This window comes from Aquarana catesbeiana, linkage group LG01 (genome assembly GCF_042186555.1).
Source record: "Aquarana catesbeiana isolate 2022-GZ linkage group LG01, ASM4218655v1, whole genome shotgun sequence".
In the NCBI taxonomy this organism is placed as follows: Eukaryota; Metazoa; Chordata; class Amphibia; order Anura; family Ranidae; genus Aquarana; species Aquarana catesbeiana.
In genome coordinates this window covers 969,569,851-969,593,049 of record NC_133324.1, presented here as the reverse complement: position 1 = coordinate 969,593,049, position 23,199 = coordinate 969,569,851, and the positions used below count along the sequence as shown (strand labels likewise).

Below are 23,199 nucleotides of genomic sequence, written 5' to 3'. Positions count from 1 at the left end.
GTCAGGTCGCACCCCTCCTAGAATTAGGGCCCATTCAGCGAGATCCATAGCCACATCATGGGCAAAAAGAGCGGGAGCTTCATGGGAAGATATCTCTAAAGCTGCCGTCTGGTCCTTCTCTCATGCATTTGTCAAGCATTATAGAGTTCAGATGCTTTCCAGCCAGGACCTTTCCTTTGGTAGGAAAGTGCTTCAGGCTGTCGTCCCTCCCTAAGGTATAATATCTTGCTTATCCTCTCAAGTAGCTGTCGTGGAAGGTGAGGGGGGAAAACCCCCGTTAGACTTACCAATAACGGTATTTCCAGGAACCTTCCAGGACAGCGTCTATATTCCCACCCTATTCTATTTTTTCACTGGTCAACTATGTTTTCCTGGTGGTGGTGTGTTTTATGTTTTCTATTTTTTTCCTCTGCCGAATGCACCTTCGGTGGAGGTTACTTGATCTTCTAAACAACTGAGGGTCAGAGGCAAGGGAGGGGCCTTTTAAATTCTATCTGATTTGTGTTTCCTGTAGAGGGCGGAGCCGATCAGCTCTCAAGTAGCTGTCCTGGAAGGTTCTTGGAAATACCGTTACCGGTAAGTCTAACGGGGGTTTTCTGTCACTTTTTAAATAGCTTTTTTTTTTTTTTTTCATCTCTGGTTCCTTCAGGCTATCAATTAAGGGGGGTGGTTAATTGCTCACAGGTGCCTATATAACTGTGTGTAGGACTCATTCTGAGCATGCTCAGTCTGAGGCTGTGGAACTCTGTGTAAGTGGAACTGGTATAAGTGGTGAGTTAAAAACCAGAGTTTAAAACAGGAGGTTATAACAGGGGTCATAATACCTGTGTAGTGTGAGTACCTGAGTGTTTTCTGAGTAGTGTGTGTGGATCGTTAGTACTTGTGTATTGTGTACTGTATACTTGAGTATTGCGAGTGCACGTAGGTCTGCGACTGTTCTGCGATTGCACGTAGGTCTGTGAGTACCTGTGTATTGTCTTGTTGTGTACCTGTGTATTGTCTTGAGTATTAGTGCCAGGAAGCTAGCTGTTAGGTAATTTGGACAGGGTAAAATCCCCAAATCCTCACTAAATTTAATAGGTACGATGCCCGGCAGGTGTGGAGAGGTGACTCTTTGTACATCTTGCTGCATGTATGCGTTCCTTGATCATCCGATCGAGGGCGAATACTGCTGTGCAAAATGTAAGCACATTGTATCCCTGGAAGCCCAGGTTCTGAATCTGGGGAAGCAACTGTCAGCACTGAGAAGTCCCTCCATACTAAAGGAGAGCCAGGAACGTACACGGCAGGTGCTGGCAGGGGCCAGCACAGAGGCGGGTGGAGACAAAGAGGTGCAGGCACTAGCAAAGAGTAGATGGGTGACAGTCAGGAGGGGTAGAGGGGGAAGTGCCAGTGAGGCCGATCCAGGACTGGAGCATCCCAATAAGTACGCTCCATTGAGTGACATTGGTGAAACCAGTCAGGGACCAGCACTGCTGGAGCTGAGGGACTCTCCTAGCTGCCAGGGGAAGAACTCCTCCAGTGAGAGTGGGGGGGCAGCAAAGGGAAAGGAAAGACAGATTCTGGTGGTAGGGGACTCAATTCTTAGAAGGACAGAGAGGGCAATCTGTAACCAAGACCTGAAGCGCCAAACAGTATGTTGTCTACCGGGCGCTCGGATTCAGCACACCACGGATCTTGTGGACAGATTACTGGGAGGGGCTGGGGAAGACCCGGCTGTCATGGTGCACGTTGGCACCAATGACAAAGTCAGAGGCAGATGGAATGTCCTAAAGAATGATTTTAGGGACTTGGGAGCTAAATTGAGGAAACTGACTTCCAAGGTAGTATTCTCAGGAATTCTACCGGTACATCGAGCCACACCAGAAAGGCAGAGGGAGATTAAAGTAAACAAGTGGCTGAAGAGCTGGTGTAGTAAGGAGGGGTTTGGGTTCCTGGAGGACTGAGCCGACTTCTCAGTCGGTAACCGGTACTATAGAAGGGACGGACTGCACCTAAATGAGGAAGGTGCAGATCTGCTGGGAATGAAGATGGCCAAAAAGTTAGAGGGGTTTTTAAACTAGGCGATGGGGGGAGGGTCCAGAGACAGAGATAGCCAGTGCGGAAGATATTCCAGAGGGTAGTATTGGGGGCATTAGTGGTAGGTTAACCAAAGCACAAAAACACTAGAGATACTGTTGTACAAGGAGGATTTGGATTTTGTGGGAATTTCAGAGACCTGGTTCAACAGCTCTCATGATTGGCTGGCAAACATTCAAGGGTATACCCTATACCGCAAGGATAGAGAATGTAAAAAAGGGGGAGGGGTATGCCTATATATCAAGAATAATGTACAAGCGAATGTGAGAGATGACATCACTGAGGGAGCTAGGGAGGAGGTGAAATCCTTATGGGTAGAGCTCCAAAGGGATGAAGCTAAGGGGAAAATAATACTGGGAGTATGTTATAGGCCCCCTAACCTGAGGGAGGAAGTGGAGACAGATCTCCTATCACAAATTGGATTAGCAGCAAGGATGGGAAGTGTTATCATAATGGGGGATTTTAATTATCCAGACATAGACTGGGCAGAGGGAACCGCGCATTCATTTAAGGCTCGCCAGTTCCTTAATGTCTTGCAGGACAATTTTATGGGTCAGATGGTAGACGCACCAACTAGAAATAAAACATTACTGGATCTACTGATTACCAACAATACAGACCTGATCACGGATGTGGAAATACGGGGCAATTTAGGTAACAGCGATCACAGGTCAATTAGTTTCAGTATAAATCACACAAATAGGAAACATGAAGGGAACACAAAGACACTAAACTTCAAAAGAGCCAACTTCCCTAAACCACAAACCTTGCTAAAAGGCATAAATTGGGATAAAATATTAGGAACAAAGAATATGGAGGAGAGATGGGTTTGCTTTAAGAGCATATTAAATAAGGGCATTAGCCAATGTATCCCATTGGGTAATAAATTTAAAAGAGCGAACAAAAATCCTGGATGGCTTAACTCCAATGTAAAAATGCATATAAAAGCAAAGGAGAAGGCCTTCAAAAAATACAAGGTTGAGGGATCATCCTCAGCATTCAGACTTTATAAAGAATGCAACAAGATATGTAAGGGTGCAATTAGGATGGCTAAGATAGAACATGAAAGACACATAGCGGAGGAGAGCAAAAAAAATCCCAAGAAATTCTTTAAGTATGTAAACAGTAAAAAAGGGAGGACAGACCATATTGGCCCCATAAAGAATGAGGAAGGACATCTGGTTACAAAGGATGAGGAGATGGCGAAGGTATTGAATTTATTCTTCTCCTCAGTATTCACAAGTGAATCGGGGGGCTTCAGTAACCAAATCTGCAGTGTTTATCCTCATGACACAACACAGGAAGCACCTCCATGGTTAACAGAGGACAGAATCAAAATTAGACTTGAGAAACTTAACATTAATAAATCACCGGGACCAGATGGCTTGCATCCGAGGGTACTTAGGGAACTTAGTCAAGTGATTGCCAGACCGTTGTTCCTAATTTTTACAGACAGTCTATTGACTGGAATGGTACCAGATGATTGTAGAAAAGCCAATGTAGCACCAATATTTAAAAAGGGCCCAAAATACATCCTTGGGAATTACAGACCAGTTAGCCTAACATCAATAGTATGTAAACTCTTGGAGGGGATGATAAGGGACTATATACAAGATTTTAGTAATAAGAACGATATCATTAGCAGTAATCAGCATGGATTCATGAAGAATCGTTCTTGCCAAACCAATCTATTAACCTTCTATGAGGAGGTGAGTTGCCATCTAGATAAAGGAAGGCCCGTAGTCGTGGTGTATCTGGATTTTGCAAAAGCATTTGACACAGTTCCCCATAAACGTTTACTGTACAAAATAAGGTCGTTGGTATGGACCATAGGGTGAGTACATGGATTGAAATCTGGCTACAAGGGTGAGTTCAGAGGGTGGTGATAAATGGGGAGTACTCAGAATGGTCAGGGGTGGGTAGTGGGGTTCCCCAGGGTTCTGTGCTGGGACCAATCCTATTTAATTTGTTTATAAACGACCTGGAGGATGGGATAAACTGTTCAATCTCTGTATTTGCAGACGATACTAAGCTAAGCTGGGCAATAACTTCTCCGCAGGATGTGGAAACCTTGCAAAAAGACCTGAACAAATTAATGGGGTGGGCGACTACATGGCAAATGAGGTTCAATGTAGAAAAATGTAAAATAATGCATTTGGGTGGCAAAAATATGAATGCAATCTATACACTGGGGGGAGAACCTCTGGGGGAATCTAGGATGGAAAAGGACCTGGGTGTCCTAGTGGATGATAGGCTCAGCAATGGCATGCAATGCCAAGCTGCTGCTAATAAAGCAAACAGAATATTGGCATAAAAGGGAGATCAATGCAAGAGATAAAACGATAATTCTCCCACTCTGGTCCGGCCGCACCTGGAGTATGCTGTCCAGTTCTGGGCACCAGTCCTCAGGAAGGATGTACTGGAAATGGAGCGAGTACAAAGAAGGGCAACAAAGCTAATAAAGGGTCTGGAGGATCTTAGTTATGAGGAAAGGTTGCGAGCACTGAACTTATTCTCTCTGGAGAAAAGACGCTTGAGAGGGGATATGATTTCAATTTACAAATACTGAACTGGTGATCCCACAATAGGGATAAAACTTTTTAGCAGAAGAGAGTTTAATAAGACTCGTGGCCACTCATTACAATTAGAAGAAAAGAGGTTTAACCTTAAACTACGTAGAGGGTTCTTTACTGTAAGAGCGGCAAGGATGTGGAATTCCCTTCCACAGGCGGTGGTCTCAGCGGGGAGCATCAATAGCTTCAAGAAACTATTAGATAATCACCTGAATGACCGCAACATACAGGGATATACAATGTAATACTGACACATAATCACACACATAGGTTGGACTTGATGGACTTGTGTCTTTTTTCAACCTCACCTACTATATAACTATGTAATGTTACTTTGTATCTCTCTATCTCCTATCTGATCGATGTTTATAAATAATGTTACTTTGTATCTCTCTATCTCCTTTGTCCATTATTGACAGTAATGGCTTCTGCAGTATCTGAATTGACACAAACACTTCAGCTATCATTTGATGGCCAGAATTTGCTTGGGAATGCAGAAGAATTAGCAGAAGGACAGGGCTTACTACATACATGACTTGTGTATTTCAACAAAGTCTTTTGAGCATGTGTTGTACATGCACACATGGTCTGTGTGTCTGATAAAATAAGAACTCCAAGCAAACTGCTAAATACATACAACCCTAACCTAAGGATTTGTGATTCTTTTCAGCTGATATTATAATCCAGGTAGCACTACCAGACACCACAGGCAGATCCTAAACCTGAACTACACACACCCCCAGGTTTACTGGTTTCCTGTCTGATTGCTGTTTTGATACAGATTTTGACAGATTCAGGCACTTGTATTTGTTACATAATAAAACACGTTTAATGATTTATAATGTAGATATAACTACATATTTTTTTTATATGTGTCTGGGCTCTAAGAGATTGTGCATCATGACATGCCCTTATCTAACAGAGATTGTTGGTGAGAGCTTATTCCACCCAGTTCTCGGCTGTACAGGACCTGTGATTGGACACCTCTTTATTGTCCCTTGAAGAGCTGCCAGCTGCTAATGTACGAAGAACATGTTGGTGACAAAAAAACAAATCTGTCCTGATATTATCTCCAACTGTCATCTCCTCCAGACCAGATGAAGGATCCACCCCAACATCTACAGAGAGAAGATTCTTCATAATTTTCGTGGTAATTTCACTCTGCAGAGATGGAGCTCCATCAGCTCCTCATCCTTCTGTGTGTGTCCACCTCCCTCTCCATAGAGGACAATGAGACAGAGGGTGAGTTCCCCTATTTCAGTATTGTAGAGTGATATCATGTATTGTGTGTGTCCACCTCGCTCTCCATAGAGGACAATGAGACTGAGGCTGAGTACCCCCACATCAGTACTGTAAAGTGATATAATTTTTGTGTGTCCCCATGGCTCTCCCAAAATGACAATATGATGAATGCTGAGTACCCCCACTTCAGTATTGAAGATTGATATCATGTATTGTGTGTGTCCACCTTGCTCTCCATAGAGGACAATGAGATGGAGGGTGAGTACCCCCATTTCAGTATTGTAGAGGGATATAATTTGTGTGTGTCCACCTTGCTCTCCATAGAGGATGATGAGATGGAGGGTGAGTACCCCCATTTCAGTATTGTAGAGTGATACCATGTATTGTGTGTCCACCTCATTCTCCATAGAGGACAATTAGATGAAGGGTGAGTACCCCCATTTCAGTATCGTAGAGTGATACCATGTATTGTGTGTCCACCTCACTCTCTATAGAGGACAATGAGACAGAGGGTGAGTACCCCCATTTCACTATTGTTGAGTGATACCATGTATTGTGTGTGTCCCCCTCACTCTCCATAGAGGACCATTGTACCCCCATTGCAGTATTTTAGAGGGATATCATTTGTATGTGTCCACCAGGCTCTCCATAGAGGATGATGAGATGGAGGGTGAGTATCCCCATTTCAGTACTTTGGAATGATATCATGTATTGTGTGTCCATCTCACTCTCCATAGAGGACAATTAGACAAAGGGTGAGTACCCCTATTTCAGTATTGTAGAGAGATATAATTTGTGTGTGTCCACCTCACTCTCCATAGACAATGATGAGATGGAGGGTGAGTATCCCCATTTCAGTACTGTAGAATGATATCATGTATTGTGTGTCCTCCTTGTTTTCCATAGAGGAAAATGAGATGGAGGGTGAGTACCCCCATTTCAATATTTTAGGGTGATATCATGTATTGTGTGTGTCCTCTTTGCTTTCCATAGCGGAGAATCAGACGGAGGGTGAGTACCCCCATTTCAGCATTGTAGAGTGATATCATGTATTGTGTGTGTCCACCTTCCTCTCCATAGAGGCCAATGAGATGGAGGGTGAGTAGCCCATGTCCACCCCATGGTTACACATAGAAGCCTCTCTTAACATTGAGATCAACCTCTCTGCCAAACTATCCCAATCTATGTTGTCTGCGCAAAAATCGCAGGTACTCTGCAGCACCGATCTATCTACCCAAGGAGACACAGAAGAACAGACTGACTTAGCATATTACACATGTCATGTTTCACCATAGGAGTCTATAACACTTCTTCCCTAACCATAGCAGATTGTAATACCATAATCACCACCCTGTTCTGGTGGCACTTCATTAACCACAAGTATTTTCATTGTCAGTAGATTGCACCAACACACCCTTATTATAAACTGCAGGTCCACTTAGTGCCACGAGAGCCGCATCACAGTTGTCCTGGGCAACCTCTGGCTGCAACATACTAAGCTTCTTGGAGGTTTCTAGGGACATCCGTGATGCCTTATCCACCTCTGCCAAGGAAAACAAGACTTTTTTGAACGTAGCATTTTTTCTTCCCAGCAACAGTAAATTTTTTGGTAATGTGCTTATTACCAGCATTAACCAAGTTCATAGCCATGTTAGCACTTTAATCTCTAGCGGGCTGCCTTAGCCCATTACCAGCCTGGGCCTTTGGCGCATTTTACACACAACCATTCCCCTTTTAAAAGGAACATTCTTGCTTCACGGTTGTCTAGGGTAGCCTCAAGCTCTGATGCTCTGGGCTCCTGGGAGGTTTCCAGAGACACCTCTGGTACACCTGATACCAATAATGGGGGAAATGTCACACATTCCTCAGTGGTCACCCCTATTACATCTACCTTGGCACTTTGCTAAAATAAATCAGGAACACACAGAATACAATTTACCATTTGAAATCTGCACAGTTACAGAATTCATTTTAACCTTTTTTCTCCCCATCATACAAGGGACTGCACAGAGGCAAGTCACTTGCTGCATGGACAACAGATCTCCCAACTGAGGTCACTCCCAATTCACAGTTGACGGTCTCATAGGTAGTCTTTCCCATGATTACATTGGCAACAGTCTTAACCATCAGCAGAGTAGGTTTTGCAGTCTTCACTTGAGAGTTTTGCCTTTAGGACCACTCATCTGCTGCACTTCCACTGGTCAAATTCCCCATGTGACCAAAGGTCGAAATTTCGGCTGACCTCTCAGGCTCTATGGTAACCTCTGCAGGACAGACAGGATTTTTACTCCTGTTGCAAAGGGTAACAGCTGACAATTTCTCACCACAAACTTGGCCATTTCCAGTGCAAGGCACTGAATGTTGAGCCACATTTCCTCAACAACTCCTCCATTTAGTATCAAACTGTTTTGCATGAGATGCCACTCAGACCTACCCAGTGCTAACAAGATGGGGGTGTGGCTGGAGCGGCGTTGGCTGAGGCCACACTTCTTGTTAGCACTGGGTCTATCTGAGCAACGTCTCATGCAAAACAGTTTGATACTTCTGGATGAGTGAATCTGACGCCTGCTCCCATCTTCTGAGCACCGGCAGGGAGATATTGAGCTTCGAGCGACCCTTCAAATTTCCTCATGATCACAGCTTCTCCTTGTAAGCGACTTACTTCCCCTTGTTTTCATAAGACCACATACTCTCAGGGGATGCTCGCTGGCTTTCCAAGACCAGCCACACAGACTCCTAATGCCACTTGCCATGACTCTTGGTAGGTAAATTCCATGGCACACTTGTTTCTCTCGGTCCACAGTTTGTGTGACTGGCCTTAACATTGTTTCTTTGGGCGACCACACTCAGCCCTTGCCTCTGGTCCGCCTCTCGCTCTCTACGGGCATTTAGAGTAGGCTTCCCATTTGACTCAGTTAGGGGCACAGCTCTTTTCCTGGCTTAGTTACCTCACGCTAAGTCTGGGGACAAGGGACACTGGGAGACAGCATTCACCATGCAGGCAACACACGTCACAAAGTTTTGTACAGGTTCCCTTTGCTGGACCCTTTCTCATGCTGTAGCACACCTGTACTATTGTTGTCAGGGACAACAGCCTGCACATTAGCTGGAGGTAACACCGCCAGATGCTATTTGCACCAGTTCACAGCAAACTCAAAAATGGAGGGGTTCTTTGGACAGGCCCTCTCAACCAGATACATCCTCTCCAACCACACTCTGAGCTGTTATACAGTTCGAAACAGAGCCCTGTCTCCTCAAGGGCTTCTTTGTTCTTACAGGTACACCACCTGCTGCACACACTGCACTCTTCCTGGCTCTTTATCCCAGACAGTTCCTGACATGAAGTCACTTTTGTGGCAAATGCACTACTTTGCCCACTTCAAATGAAAGGGATGTTTTCCCTCTGGAGCCTTCTTAGGTGTCACGGGAGAGCACGGGAATGAAGATGGCCAAAAAGTTAGAGGGGTTTTTAAACTAGGCGATGGGGGGGAGGGTCCAGAGGCAGAGATAGCCAGCGCGGAAGATATTCCAGAGGGTAGTATTGGGGGCATTAGTGGCAGGTTAACCAAAGCACAAAAACACAAGGTGATTATAGTAGCAAGTCCTAGTTGCAATCTCAAAACACCCAATACGAGGACAATATGCGACCGGTCTAAACTATGTGGCATGTTCACCAATGCCAGGAGCATGGCGGACAAGATGGGTGAACTAGAGATACTGTTGTACAAGGAGGATTTGGATTTTGTGGGAATTTCAGAGACCTGGTTCAACAGCTCTCATGATTGGCTGGCAAACATTCAAGGGTATACCCTTTACCGCAAGGATAGGGAGGGTAAAAAAGGGGGAGGGGTATGCCTATATATCAAGAATAATGTACAAGTGAATGTGAGAGATGACATCACTAAGGGAGCTAGAGAGGAGGTGGAATCTTTATGGGTAGAGCTCCAAAGGGATGAAGCTAAGGGGAAAATAATACTGGGAGTATGCTATAGGCCCCCTAACCTGAGGGAGGAAGTGGAGACAGATCTCCTATCACAAATTGGATTAGCAGCAAGGATGGGAAGTGTTATCATAATGGGGGATTTTAATTATCCAGACATAGACTGGGTGGAGGGAACCGCGCATTCATTTAAGGCTCGCCAATTCCTTAATGTCTTGCAGGACAATTTTATGGGTCAGATGGTAGACGCACCAACTAGAAATAAAACATTACTGGATCTACTGATTACCAACAATACAGACCTGATCACGGATGTGGAAATACGGGGCAATTTAGGTAACAGCGATCACAGGTCAATTAGTTTCAGTATAAATCACACAAATAGGAAACATAAAGGGAATACAAAGACACTGAATTTCAAAAGAGCCAACTTCCCTAAACTACAAACCTTGCTAAAAGGCATAAACTGGGATAAATTATTAGGAACAAAGAATACGGAGGAGAGATTGGTTTGCTTTAAGAGCATATTAAATAAGGGCATTAGCCAATGTATCCCATTGGGTAATAAATTTAAAAGAGCGAACAAAAGTCCTGGATGGCTTAACTCCAATGTAAAAATGCATATAAAAGCAAAGCAGAAGGCCTTCAAAAAATACAAGGTTGAGGGATCATCCTCAGCATTCAGACTTTATAAAGAATGCAACAGGAAATGTAAGGGTGCAATTAGGACGGCTAAGATAGAACATGAAAGACACATAGCGGAGGAGAGCAAAAAAAATCCCAAGAAATTCTTTAAGTATGTAAACAGTAAAAAAGGGAGGACAGACCATATTGGCCCCATAAAGAATGAGGAAGGACATCTGGTTACAAAAGATGGGGAGATGGCAAAGGTATTGAATTTATTCTTCTCCTCAGTCTTCACGAGTGAATCGGGGGGCTTCAGTAGCCAAAACTGCAGTGTTTATCCTCATGACACAACACAGGAAGCACCTCCATGGTTAACAGAGGACGGAATTAAAATTAGACTTGAGAAACTTAACATTAATAAATCACCGGGACCAGATGGCTTGCATCCGAGGGTACTTAGGGAACTCAGTCAAGTGATTGCCAGACCGTTGTTCCTCATTTTTACAGATAGTCTACTGACTGGAATGGTACCAGCTGATTGGAGAAAAGCCAATGTAGCACCAATATTTAAAAAGGGCCCAAAAAACATCCCTGGGAATTACAGACCAGTTAGCCTAACATCAATAGTATGTAAACTCTTGGAGGGGATGATAAGGGACTATATACAAGATTTTAGTAATAAGAACGGTATCATTAGCAGTAATCAGCATGGATTCATGAAGAATCGTTCTTGCCAAACCAATCTATTAACCTTCTATGAGGAGGTGAGTTGCCATCTAGATAAAGGAAGGCCCATAGACGTGGTGTATCTGGATTTTGCAAAAGCATTTGACACAGTTCCCCATAAACGTTTACTGTACAAGATAAGGTCCATTGGCATGGACCATAGGGTGAGTACATGGATTGAAAACTGGCTACAAGGGCGAGTTCAGAGGGTGGTGATAAATGGGGAGTACTCGGAATGGTCAGGGGTGGGTAGTGGGGTTCCCCAGGGTTCTGTGCTGGGACCAATCCTATTTAATTTGTTCATAAACGATCTAGAGGATGGGATAAACAGTTCAATCTCTGTATTTGCAGACGATACAAAGCTAAGCAGGGCAATAACTTCTCCGCAGGACGTGGAAACCTTGCAAAAAGACCTGAACAAATTAATGGGGTGGGCGACGACATGGCAAATGAGGTTCAACATAGAAAAATGTAAAATAATGCATTTGGGTGGCAAAAATATGAATGCAATCTATACACTGGGGGGAGAACCTCTGGGGGAATCTAGGATGGAAAAGGACCTGGGGGTCCTAGTAGATGATAGGCTCAGCAATGGCATGCAATGCCAAGCTGCTGCTAACAAAGCAAACAGAATATTGGCATACATTAAAAGGGGGATCAACTCCAGAGATAAAACGATAATTCTCCCGCTCTACAAGACTCTGGTCCGGCCGCACCTAGAGTATGCGGTCCAGTTCTGGGCACCAGTCCTCAGGAAGGATGTACTGGAAATGGAGCGAGTACAAAGAAGGGCAACAAAGCTACTAAAGGGTCTGGAGGATCTTAGTTATGAGGAAAGGTTGCAAGCACTGAACTTATTCTCTCTGGAGAAGAGACGCTTGAGAGGGGATATGATTTCAATTTACAAATACCGGACTGGTGACCCCACAATAGGGTTAAAACTTTTTCGCAGAAGAGAGTTTAACAAGACTCGTGGCCACTCATTAAAATTAGAAGAAAAGAGGTTTAACCTTAAACTACGTAGAGGGTTCTTTACTGTAAGAGCGGCAAGGATGTGGAATTCCCTTCCACAGGCGGTGGTCTCAGCGGGGAGCATTGATAGCTTCAAGAAACTATTAGATAAGCACCTGAATGACCGCAACATACAGGGATATACAATGTAATACTGACACATAATCACACACATAGGTTGGACTTGATGGACTTGTGTCTTTTTTCAACCTCACCTACTATGTAACTATATGTAACTATGTAACTATGTATTTAAGTTTTTTTGTCAAAGATTGAATATATGTTTGAAGTTGTTGATATTGCATCCACTTGGTCCTACATTCTGGGCCTAAAGAATCCAACGGAGGGAATCTGTTCTGTTCTCCAGCAGCTATCTGATTGGACGTTGTGAACCCTGGTGACCTTCTGCAGCTTTTCTGGGTTGGGGCAGCCCTTTTAAATAGAGGACCCTGCTGGGGTTTGGCAACCATTCTATGAGTGGATAGCCAGGGAGAGAGATTGGATGTTAGGGAAAGAGAAGCCCAGAGCATGACAAGAAAGAAGAGAGGAGGGCTTTCATGACCAAGGAAACAGGGGTCAGAGGACAAGGATGGAACAGCAATCAGGATTGGTGGAACGGTAAAGGGAGGAAGGGCCAGGGGCAATAGATATAGTAGTTGGCCCCTCCCCAGCGTGCAGTGGAAGTGTGGAGGAGAGAGCTTCCCACCCACCCTCCCTGTTATTATGATTATTCTTTGCATGACTTTTTCTTCCACAGAGTTATTGGCTTCAAGGATGTTGTGGCAGTGGCGGGTGTTGGTCTTTGCAGGTGATGGAAGAATAACTTGGATAAGGAAGAGTTTGGGACCCATCGGTGGTATGGGTCCCGCTGGTGGTATTCCAGTTAACAGTGGTTTAGCTGGAATGTGGTTAAAGGGGTGCACTGCGGTCAGTGGTTGTCTCCGAGCTAGTATATCATCTGGAGGCCTGATTTTGGTATGGGTACCAAAGTGCATTATTATTAACATAATATGTTAATTGTAGGTTTCCTGCAAAGACCAACGCAAGTATGGACTGATGGGTGGTGGTTGAACAGATGTTTATACAGTATGTTAATTTTAAGTGAGTTGATAAATAAAGAGGCTGCTATGGCCAATATTTACTCCATCTTGGTGTGGGCTCCATTAATGGGGAGGTAAGGGGGTAGTGGAGTATGGGTTGGTCGAGTAGGTATGTGTAAGTATGATCATCTGTTGTACAATGGTCAAGGTTCCAGTGCAAGGTGGGCAAGCGTAGGAATACCACTATACACCCTTGAGACACCAGTCTCTGGAGTTGCCACTGTGGACCTTCCTACCTTCTCTAAGTACCACCTTCTGCCCTGCCAATCAGCCACCCCTCCAGCAAATGGTAAAGAAGGACTTCACTGTGTTGTGACTTACTGTGCTTGAAGATATATTGCTGTACCAGCAGTCTACTGGGAACTGTTATTGCTGCTTTTACTGCAAAGGTTACAGTGCCAATTGATGTAAGTGCTGTTGCACCTGCTTCTTCCCTCTCAAAGCTTGTCAAAGCCTCTGATCTCCAGGGCCCAATCCGGGAATACCAGAACACAGAGAAAGCTGTAAAACCAACTTTCTCCATTCAGCACACACATTCCGGAGCTCCTTGCGCTGTATTTGTGAGAACCCTGTGTGTTTTTACCATTATATACACAGTGGCAGAGATCAACACTGTCACACATCACAGAGATTGTAGAAGAATGATCTGCCCCTGGAAGGATTCTGGGTTATTCTGCTGAGATCAATGGTATTGTAGCTTTCTGTTCGGTGAGAAGCCAGTGCTGACTGAGTGCACACATTCTGACTTTTATCCTTATAATATTAATATGGATATTTGCTGTCATACTGCATATAAGTAAAGGTTGTTAAAATGTAAAAAATATATACTTGGCATAGAAACATAAATCTTAAGTATAGATGGAATTCTAAATGCTTTTTTCTTTTCAGATCATCCCACATCTGTCCTCAACATCTCCTATGATGATTATGAGTGGATACAACTTTTAGATGGTAAGTAACATATTGTATATTTCTACATATACCAGTTTTAGGTGGAGAAAATATCTGTGTATACATAGAGATGGGCTGAACACCCCCCTGTTCGGTTCGCAGCAGAACTCCCGAACAGGGGAAATGTTCTAACCTGAACGGCAAACCCCATTTAATGCCCTGTACACACGGTCGGATTTTCAGACGGAAAAAGTGCGATCGGATCGTGTTGTCGGAAATTCCGACCGTGTGTGGGCTCCATCAGACTTTTTCCGTGGAAATTTCCGACACACAAAGTTTGAGAGCAGGCTATAAAATTTTCCGACAACAAAATCCGATCGGTTAAATTCCAATCGTGTGTACACAAATCCGACGCACAAAGTGCCACGCATGCTCAGAGTAAATTAAGAGACGAAAGCTATTGGCTACTACTCCGTTTATAGTCCCGACGTACGCGTGTTACGTCATCGCGTTCAGAACGTTTCTGCGACCGTGTGTATGCAAGACAAGTTTGAGCCAACATCCGGAATGTTGTCGGAATGTCTGAACAATGTCCGACCGTGTGTACAGGGCATAAGTCTATGTGAGCCGAACAGGAAAAATCAAAGTCCCAATTAGAAGCCTTATATGCAAGCAATTGGCCATAGACGGGGTATGGGGGTCTGGGTGCTACCCTGGGGGACATGTATCAATGCAAAAATTGTTTTTTAAAACAATTTTTTTTTCAGGAGCAGTGATTTTAATGATGCTTAAAGTAAAACAATACAAATGTCTTTAAATACAGTTCCTGGGGGTCCCCTTAGTCTGCCTGTAAAGTGAAGCATCTGTAGCATGCATAGATCATGCTGCCGCAAAAATGACATTTCTAAAGAAAAAAAATGAGTCAAATCCCATTTAAATTGTAATAGCAGTTGCAATTCCTGACACCCGGCTATTAAAAAAATAAAGAAGAAAAACGGCTTGGGGTCCCCCCCAGTCCATACCACACCATTCGGGCCATGCCAGGCCACATGCCCTCAACATGGGTGAGTACTTGCTTTGGAAAAGGGGGGCTCTGCCCCCCCCACCCTAAAGCACCTTTTCCCCATGTTGATGGGGACAAGGGTCTCTTCCCCACAACCCTGGGCTGTGGTTGTCGGGGTCTACAGACGGGGGGCTTATCTGAATCTGCAAGCCCCATTTAAGAAGGGGTCCCCAGATCCTGCCCCCCCCATGTGAATGAGTATGTACCCCTACCCATTCACCAAAAAAGTGTCAAAAAGTAATAATAACACACACACAGTTTTTGACAGCTCCTTTATTTGAATATAAAAAAACAATCTCCCCCGAAGTTAGTCCATTGTCAATCAGGCCACCTGCTGCACCCATAAAATAAAATAAAAAATGCTCTGCACGGCCAACCACCCAATGCCTCCTCTGCCATTTGACAATTCTCATATAGGTAAGGGTGGGGCCACCTGGTGGCACAGCCCCCTTGTGATGTCACAGACTGCTACGTGGACTGGGGGGCCCCATGCCCTTTTATAAATTTTTTTACAATTTTTTATTTTTTTATTCAGCTGTCAGCGGGGAAGCCCATTGACAGCTGATGACTCATCGGTTGTTAAGGCTTCCTGGCCCCGCCCCTAACAACCAGCTTTTCTACACCCTGATTTGGCAAAGCTTTGCCCTAACAGGGCACAGAATGCACTGTGCAGCGCATGTCATGTCCTCCACTGGTGTCTGTCCTTGAAAAGGAGATCACTGTCCAATTGGTCATACGGGTTTAAGGTGGGATTAAGGACAACTACACTTTTGTTTAACGTATAATTGCTACCAGTGGCGCTGGCGAGGGGGGCTGACGGTGGCTAGAGCCTCGAGTGGGTCCCCAAAAACTCCCGGGTCTCGGGCATGCACATTTCTGTTATTAGCCCCAGCCCGAGCGGGGACTGATCTAACCCGAGCGCGGCCGAGTGACATAGTGGGTCCTTCTTACTGGAGCCAGGTAGGTCAGTGTATGTTAGGTAGGTCAGTATATGTCAGGTAGGTGAGTGTAATGGTCAGTGTATGTCAGGTAGGTGAGTGTAATGGTCAGTGTATGTCAGGTAGGTCAGTGTCACCCTCTTCTCTCTCTCTCACTCCTTCTCTTTTTAACCCCTCTCTCTCCCACCCCTCTCTCTCTCACCCTCTCTTTTTAACCCCTCTCTCCCTGTGGGTAGTGCAATGTGTAGGTGGGGCTTGAGTGTGGGTGGGAAAACAGGGGGCCCCATGATCTTCTTTTGCCCGGGGGCCCATGAGTTGTCAGTCCTCCCCTGGTTACAACAATGGTTTCTTTTATCTTTAATAAATCAAAGGTTTTATACCATTGGAGCTTCTCTTAGCTTTCATGCCACACTCGTTATCTATGAGCTGGGGAGATATGATGGGATCTAAGTTCTAATAGTTCCATTTGGTATCTTTGGATGTTTTATTACCACCAACGAATCCAGAGTCTGGGTCCACTTGCTAAGCTCCGGAGGGCTTTCTCTGCACAGGCTTCCCCCTGATCCTCTGTAGTGGGGGATCATGGGGTTCTGGTAAGCAGCAAATCTTTATTACTGGTGGTGGATTAAACACAAGATTTTTCACGTCATGGAAGATTCCATACCATTCATATTTTGATGGACTTTTCCAATATTTTTGTATTTCAATTGATTTGTTCAAGGGTGTTTGGCCATTTTTAGTGTTTGGACATTACACTATATGCCATATACATTTTAATTTCATCAACATTTATTGATTTTATTTTTGTGCGGTGGTGGAGAGTGGGCAGCAAAGGCCTCGGAGCACAGGCAGGATGACAGCACCCGGCTCCGAGTATCATGTTCGCACGGCAAGTGGGCGGCCTCAGAGATGGAGGCTGCAAGGAAGGTGAGCAGCAAGGGTGGCCTGGAGGATAGGCTCACAGGGGGCCCTGAGGAAGACAAGGATGTACAGGAGGTACAGGCACTCAGGGACTGCTACTCAGGACAGTCCGGCTATCACACTAAATGGATCCGCTGGAGGGAGCGCAGCATGGCACCCCCATGATCAGCAGAATCTCTCAGACTTCCCCTCTTTTACCCCTTCCCTCTCTCACTCCCCTTTCTCTCTCTCTCTCTCTCTCTCTCTCTCTCTCTCTCTCTCTCTCTCTCTCTCTCCCTCCCTCTCTCCCCCCTCTCTCTCTCACTCCCTCCCTCACACCCCTATCCCCCTCTCTCACTCACCCATCTTTCCTCCTCTGTCTCCCCCTCTCTCTCACCCTTCCTCACTCGCCTCCCACCCTCTTCTCTCTCTCACCCCTTCTATATTTAACCCCTCTCTCTCCCACCCCCTCTCTCTCTCACCCCCCTCTCTCTCTCTCTCACCCCCCTCTCTCTCTCTCTCACCCCCTTCCTATTCTCACCCTCTTCTCTCTCTCTCACCCCTTCTCTTTTTAACCCCTCTCTCTCCCACCCCTCTCTCTCTCACCCTCTCTTTCGCTAAACCCCTCTTTCTCTCCCCCTATCTCCTACCCCCCTTTCTCTCTCACCCCCTCCCACACTCACCTCCTTTTCTCTCTCTCACCCCCTTCTCTCTCTCTTGCCCCCATCTTTCTCCCACCCCCTCTCTCCCTGTGGGTAGTGCAATATGTAGGTGGGGCTTGAGTGTGGGTGGGAAAACAGGGGGCCCCATGATCTTCTTTTGCCCGGGGGCCCATGAGTTGTCAGCCCTCCCCTGGTTACAACATGTGCAATTACAGACCCAGGTTCTTTAGAAATATTCCAAAAACCAACATGAACCCCTTGAATAATTGCTTCAGACCAGGCTCAAGATGGTTCAAAAAGCTTTACTGATATAACTCAGACTGTAAAATGCAAAAGGGTAAAACGTCCTTTCCCTAACACTGAATATGGCTGCCCCTGCATACCTGCACAGGTAAAGTCCTAGTGGGTATAGTCCGTAATTGGAGAATCCAGAGTGGTGGTGCCCATTGTTACAGGGTCCTGATAAGTCATTGCAAAAGGAAAAGGAAAGGGGAAGAAATTGCGCTCGGTGTTCTATTTAAAAGGTGAAGAAAAATATAAAAAACGTGAAGTGAGTCCTGCAGCTGAAACACAATAACCCCAATACAAGGGCACACGAACTAAACAATATATAAAACAGTGTAGCGCTGGACTAATGAGGATACGCATATAATAATATATGCGAAAGAGCCGAGACCCATATGTTTGTGAATAAATGTGAAAAAAACATATAACACCTAATCTGATACAATTAAGTATCTATATGCGTGTATTGTGACACTAAAAATTAAATCAAGTGCACCTATATATATCTAAAACGAAAATTAATATGCAAATACAAATGTAATGAACTTAAAATAAATCATGTAAATCAAACGTGACAATAAAAATTGGAATTACATCAACATGTGGTAAGGAACTTTGTTCACTTATATATTATTGGTTGGTCCTTTGTGCTTGGTGATCACAATGGAAGTGAGAAATTAAGGTGAATAATTAAAATAAAAGTCCCAATAAATAATGAGCAAAAAGTCCCAAATCGTGATAACACTCCAACACAAATTCCGGTTCAATATTCCACCGCAGCTGTTGCCCACCACCAAAGGAAGAATTGGAGGCTTACCGGACAGCCTGCGACCACCTTATTCAGGGGGGTCAAAACAGGCTCTGTAGGGATGTAGAAATCCAGATGGTGTCCTCGCCCATGCTTTTCAGATGTTCTCCAGGTGTTCCTATGGCAAGCCAAGGGGGGCTTCCAGACAGGGTGTAGCAAGGATTTGCCCACCGGATGCAATAGGGATTGAATCAAAAATGCCCCAAAAAGAAAAAGAGAGAACTCCGATAGTGTAGGACAATCTGACTAATTTATTTAAAAAAGCATAGAGACAAATAAAACTTCTGACAGGGAGAAATGAAACAAAAAAACTCCACCGCCGTTTAAAATCCAATCGCGCATGCGCGATGCGTGCTCTCGTTGTGACCCTACGGCCGTTTCGTCACAACTGACGTCATCAGGGGTACGTGGCCACGCTCGCGCATGCGCTTTAAATACACAAGCGCCGTAGCGCCATAACTCTTTCATTGGCTGAGGGGGAACAGGGGCGGATAGTGATACTTTATTGTTAGTCATTCCAACCCAATGAAAACCACCCATACACCCTTCCTTGATGTAAACATGGGAAAATATGTATATAGAACAAAGCCATACACCGTACACCGCCATCTAGTGGCTAAAAAAGAAAATGCAAGACACACTCCAGATTAATTTTAGTGTGTAGAAACATGCACCAGCTTCCACAGCAAGTGTGTATTGCACACTGCCATCTGGTGGCGGAATGGAGATAATTCACCAATAAAGAGCACATAGTAAAGTGCATACAATTAGGGTGCAAAGAAACCAAAATAGATGTGGGTGGACTTAAGCTCCCCATCAGCCATATGTCCAATAAAAGATATATAGACATATTTCCAATATACTATAAACATCATAATGTGTGTATCAAAAAATGGACACTTAATAGTCCAAATATGTATAAAATCGCAAGGTGGGTAAATGTATATTGATAAAATTACAAATAAAAATGCATGTCAATAAAAAAGAAGAAGAAGGAGGGGATCATCTGTATGAAGTTTTAATTACTGTTAATCTAAAAAGGGGAGAATCATCAGCAAAGAAATTTCTTTCAACTATTATTGATGTAACAGTTGATATCTCACTCCATGTTCAACCCATTCGGGGCATGGGAGTTCAATCTGTAGATCCAGTTAGTTTCGGATCTAGAGATGGTTCTTTTTCCATTGCTACCCCGCCAATGGGGAACATACTTCTCAATGCCGATGAACACAGTTCCCTTAGGGTTCCTATCGTGTACTGCATCATAGTGCCTAGAGACACTGTGTTTATCGAAGCCCTGTTTGATGTTGGTGATATGTTCCGCCAACCTCACATTCAGTTTCCTAATGGTACGGCCAACATACTCCAACCCACATGGACACCTCAGTAGATATACTACGCATTTGGTTGTACATGTGATAAGCGATTTGATGGAGTGTGTGGCACCAGTACCACTGGAGGTGAATTCTGTTATTCTCCTATCTCGTAGTGTGTTGATGCTGCAAACATTACATCTCCTACAGGGGGAGAATCCTTTTAAGTCCCCAAAAAAAGTAGGGCGTTTGGGTGGGACAGGGATATTTGGTGCCAACAGATGTCTAAAACTGGTGGCCCCCCTAAATAAAATTCGCGTTTTTTCAGACAAAAGGGGTCCCAAGATTCGGTCGTTTTTAATAACGGACCAATGTTTTCTAATGATTCTTTTAATGGCCCAATGTTGGCTTGAATAGGTTGTGATGAAGGCTAGCCCAAAATCCTCCCTATCTTGTACTTGGGGAGGTTTGTCACGCAGTAATTCATCACGCTCCCTGTTCCCTATCTCCACAATTAGAGAATCCAACACAGCAGCATCATAACCTTTAATCACAAACCTCGATTTCAAATCCAAGGCCTCCCTATGGAACTCATTGGCATCAGAACAATTACGTCTCAAACGCAGAAACTGGCCCTTAGGCACAGCGGATAGCCAAGACTTGTGATGACAGGAATCAAGTGGTATAAAACTATTCCTGCATATAGATACTTAATTGTATCAGATTAGGTGTTATATGTTTTTTTCACATTTATTCACAAACATATGGGTCTCGGCTCTTTCGCATATATTATTATATGCGTATCCTCATTAGTCCAGCGCTACACTGTTTTATATATTGTTTAGTTCGTGTGCCCTTGTATTGGGGTTATTGTGTTTCAGCTGCAAGACTCACTTCACGTTTTTTATATTTTTCTTCACCTTTTAAATAGAACACCGAGCGCAATTTCTTCCCCTTTCCTTTTCCTTTTGCAATTTCAAATACGCAGTTATTGCAGCTGGTGTCTTTCCTGCAAATGGATATCTTTGAATATAGGTCACAGTTGGTCATAGACACTACGGGTGTTTTTGATGGTAGAGAGGACCCTAGTGATGATTTAGCAGGATGTTTCCTCAGATTAAAAAATCTCACTGTTTCTGAGGTACACCTAAGATGGGATATTGCATATTTGGAAGAGTATGTAAAAGTCAATATGGTCCCGAGAAGTCTAAGGTGGGAGGTGAACCCCCAAAAGCAGGATAACGAACTTGCAGAATGGTTCAAATATTTTAATGAAGCAGGTGTGGGGTTTCTGCAATTTTTAATAGCCAAAAAGAAGCGTAGGCTCACTATGCTAGACATAGAGATTAACATCATTAAAGCTAAGCTTACACCATTCAAAGAAAATCAGGAATACACTCGTAAATCAGAATCTTTGAAGACTCTCCTGATTAAGGAGGAGTCAGAACAAAAATTGAAGAAAAGGAGGAAATACAATAGGGATGCCAAGGACTACAGGGATAACCTGGTGTTCAAGTGGCAAGTCCCTGCCTCCACTGATCCCCCTACCACTATTACTTCTAGTAACATCCCAAGGGCCCAAGTTGGACCCGGGTCCCAAGGTATTCATGGGAACACTGGGCTGGAGACATCTCATGTTTACTCCCCTTCCCCCCATTCATGGGGAGGTGCTAGACCTCGAGGACATTCTCAACATACGAGAGGTAGAGGGGGTAGGAGGAATTCCTCCTCCCGATCACGTCGTCGGTCTCCCGTACCTTGGAGACGATTGAATGACCGGGAAGCACATCACGACTTTGAGAGTAACCAACGACGTCCCGATTCTCAGGGACAAAAGCCCCGGGAAAACCAACGTAAAAATGATGAGGCATGTGAACAATATGGGGTTAACGTTGGGAATAGATTTTCTCCTTTATATGATGGTATGAATGATAAGGCATTTGATTCCAATAGGGACCCCTTAGATTCCTCCCACAACCGACACACTGGGGATAACCGTCCTCATCGGGATTTTCAGTGGGCCGGGAGGGGAAGGAACAAAAGAAACGGAGATGCAAGAGAGGGTGCAGAGGGGGGAGGAAGCTTCACCCCAAAAAGGAGGAGGATATAAGTGGTATCATAAATCTAAGCACCAAGGAAATCTCCAAGGAAGAACTTTTGACCCTTGGTAAGGGTCTGAAGTTCGTACCACCACGGAATCTTAATAAATTCCAAACATTCATTGATGTGCAGAAATACACACGGAAACTAAACATAAAAAGGTATGTTTTAAGTAACCCTGCTAGACAGCTGAGTAGAGAAGCCTCTGTGGTTACACACTCAGGACTAAGAAATGCATCACTTTTTAATCCTCCCAGCACTGGAGCACCGAATGTTACCGTTTTTCGGGATTTGGTGCTGAATGATCTGGCTAACTTAAATGTTAGATCAGTACAAACGCAGCATAATATCAAAGTTGGTTTGGAGGCCTTGATGAATAGAAAGGATATTGTGATACGCCCCGCCGATAAAGGCGGAGCAATAGTCATCATGGATCATGACTCTTATAACAACGAAATTTTGAGAATCCTTTCGGACACGAATACGTATTCTTCTCTAACTTCCGATCCAACCTCTGGTTTTAAGCGGGAACTCAGGGTTTTGATTGAGAAAGGTTATGACTTAGGGATCCTTGATAAAAAGTAGAGGGAATATTTGGTCCCTTTAGCCCCTCGGCTACCGGTAATGTACATATTACCGAAAATTCATAAGACCTTGACCAATCCACCAGGGAGGCCCATCATCAGTGGTATTGATTCGGTAACCTCGCGTGTCGGAAAGTACATTGATTTCTTCCTACAACCACTGGTGGTGGGCACTCCCTCATATCTTAAGGACACTAAACATGTCCTCAATATACTGAGAGAAGTGGAGTGGAAAGCTACATACATGCTGGTGACAGCTGATGTCGCATCACTTTACACCTTTATAGCCCACAGTCTAGGACACGAGGCTGTGCGCCATTTCCTCTATCGAGACTCCAGTAGCTCCTGGACTTCTCG

The 23,199-nt window shown here is 44.4% G+C and overlaps 1 protein-coding gene across 1 annotated transcript in view; it reads left to right on the top strand.

The window, feature by feature from the left end:
* The first annotated feature begins 5,661 nt into the window (after window positions 1–5,661).
* The window catches only part of LOC141122543 (proteinase-activated receptor 1-like), a 105,796-nt gene continuing 88,258 nt past the window's right edge, over window positions 5,662–23,199 (top strand). Inside the window, exons 1-2 of the mRNA XM_073611982.1 lie at window positions 5,662–5,894; window positions 14,187–14,249. Coding sequence (XP_073468083.1) covers window positions 5,822–5,894; window positions 14,187–14,249 — 136 coding nt within the window. The 5' untranslated portion in view covers window positions 5,662–5,821. The remainder of the gene's footprint in view (window positions 5,895–14,186; window positions 14,250–23,199) is intronic.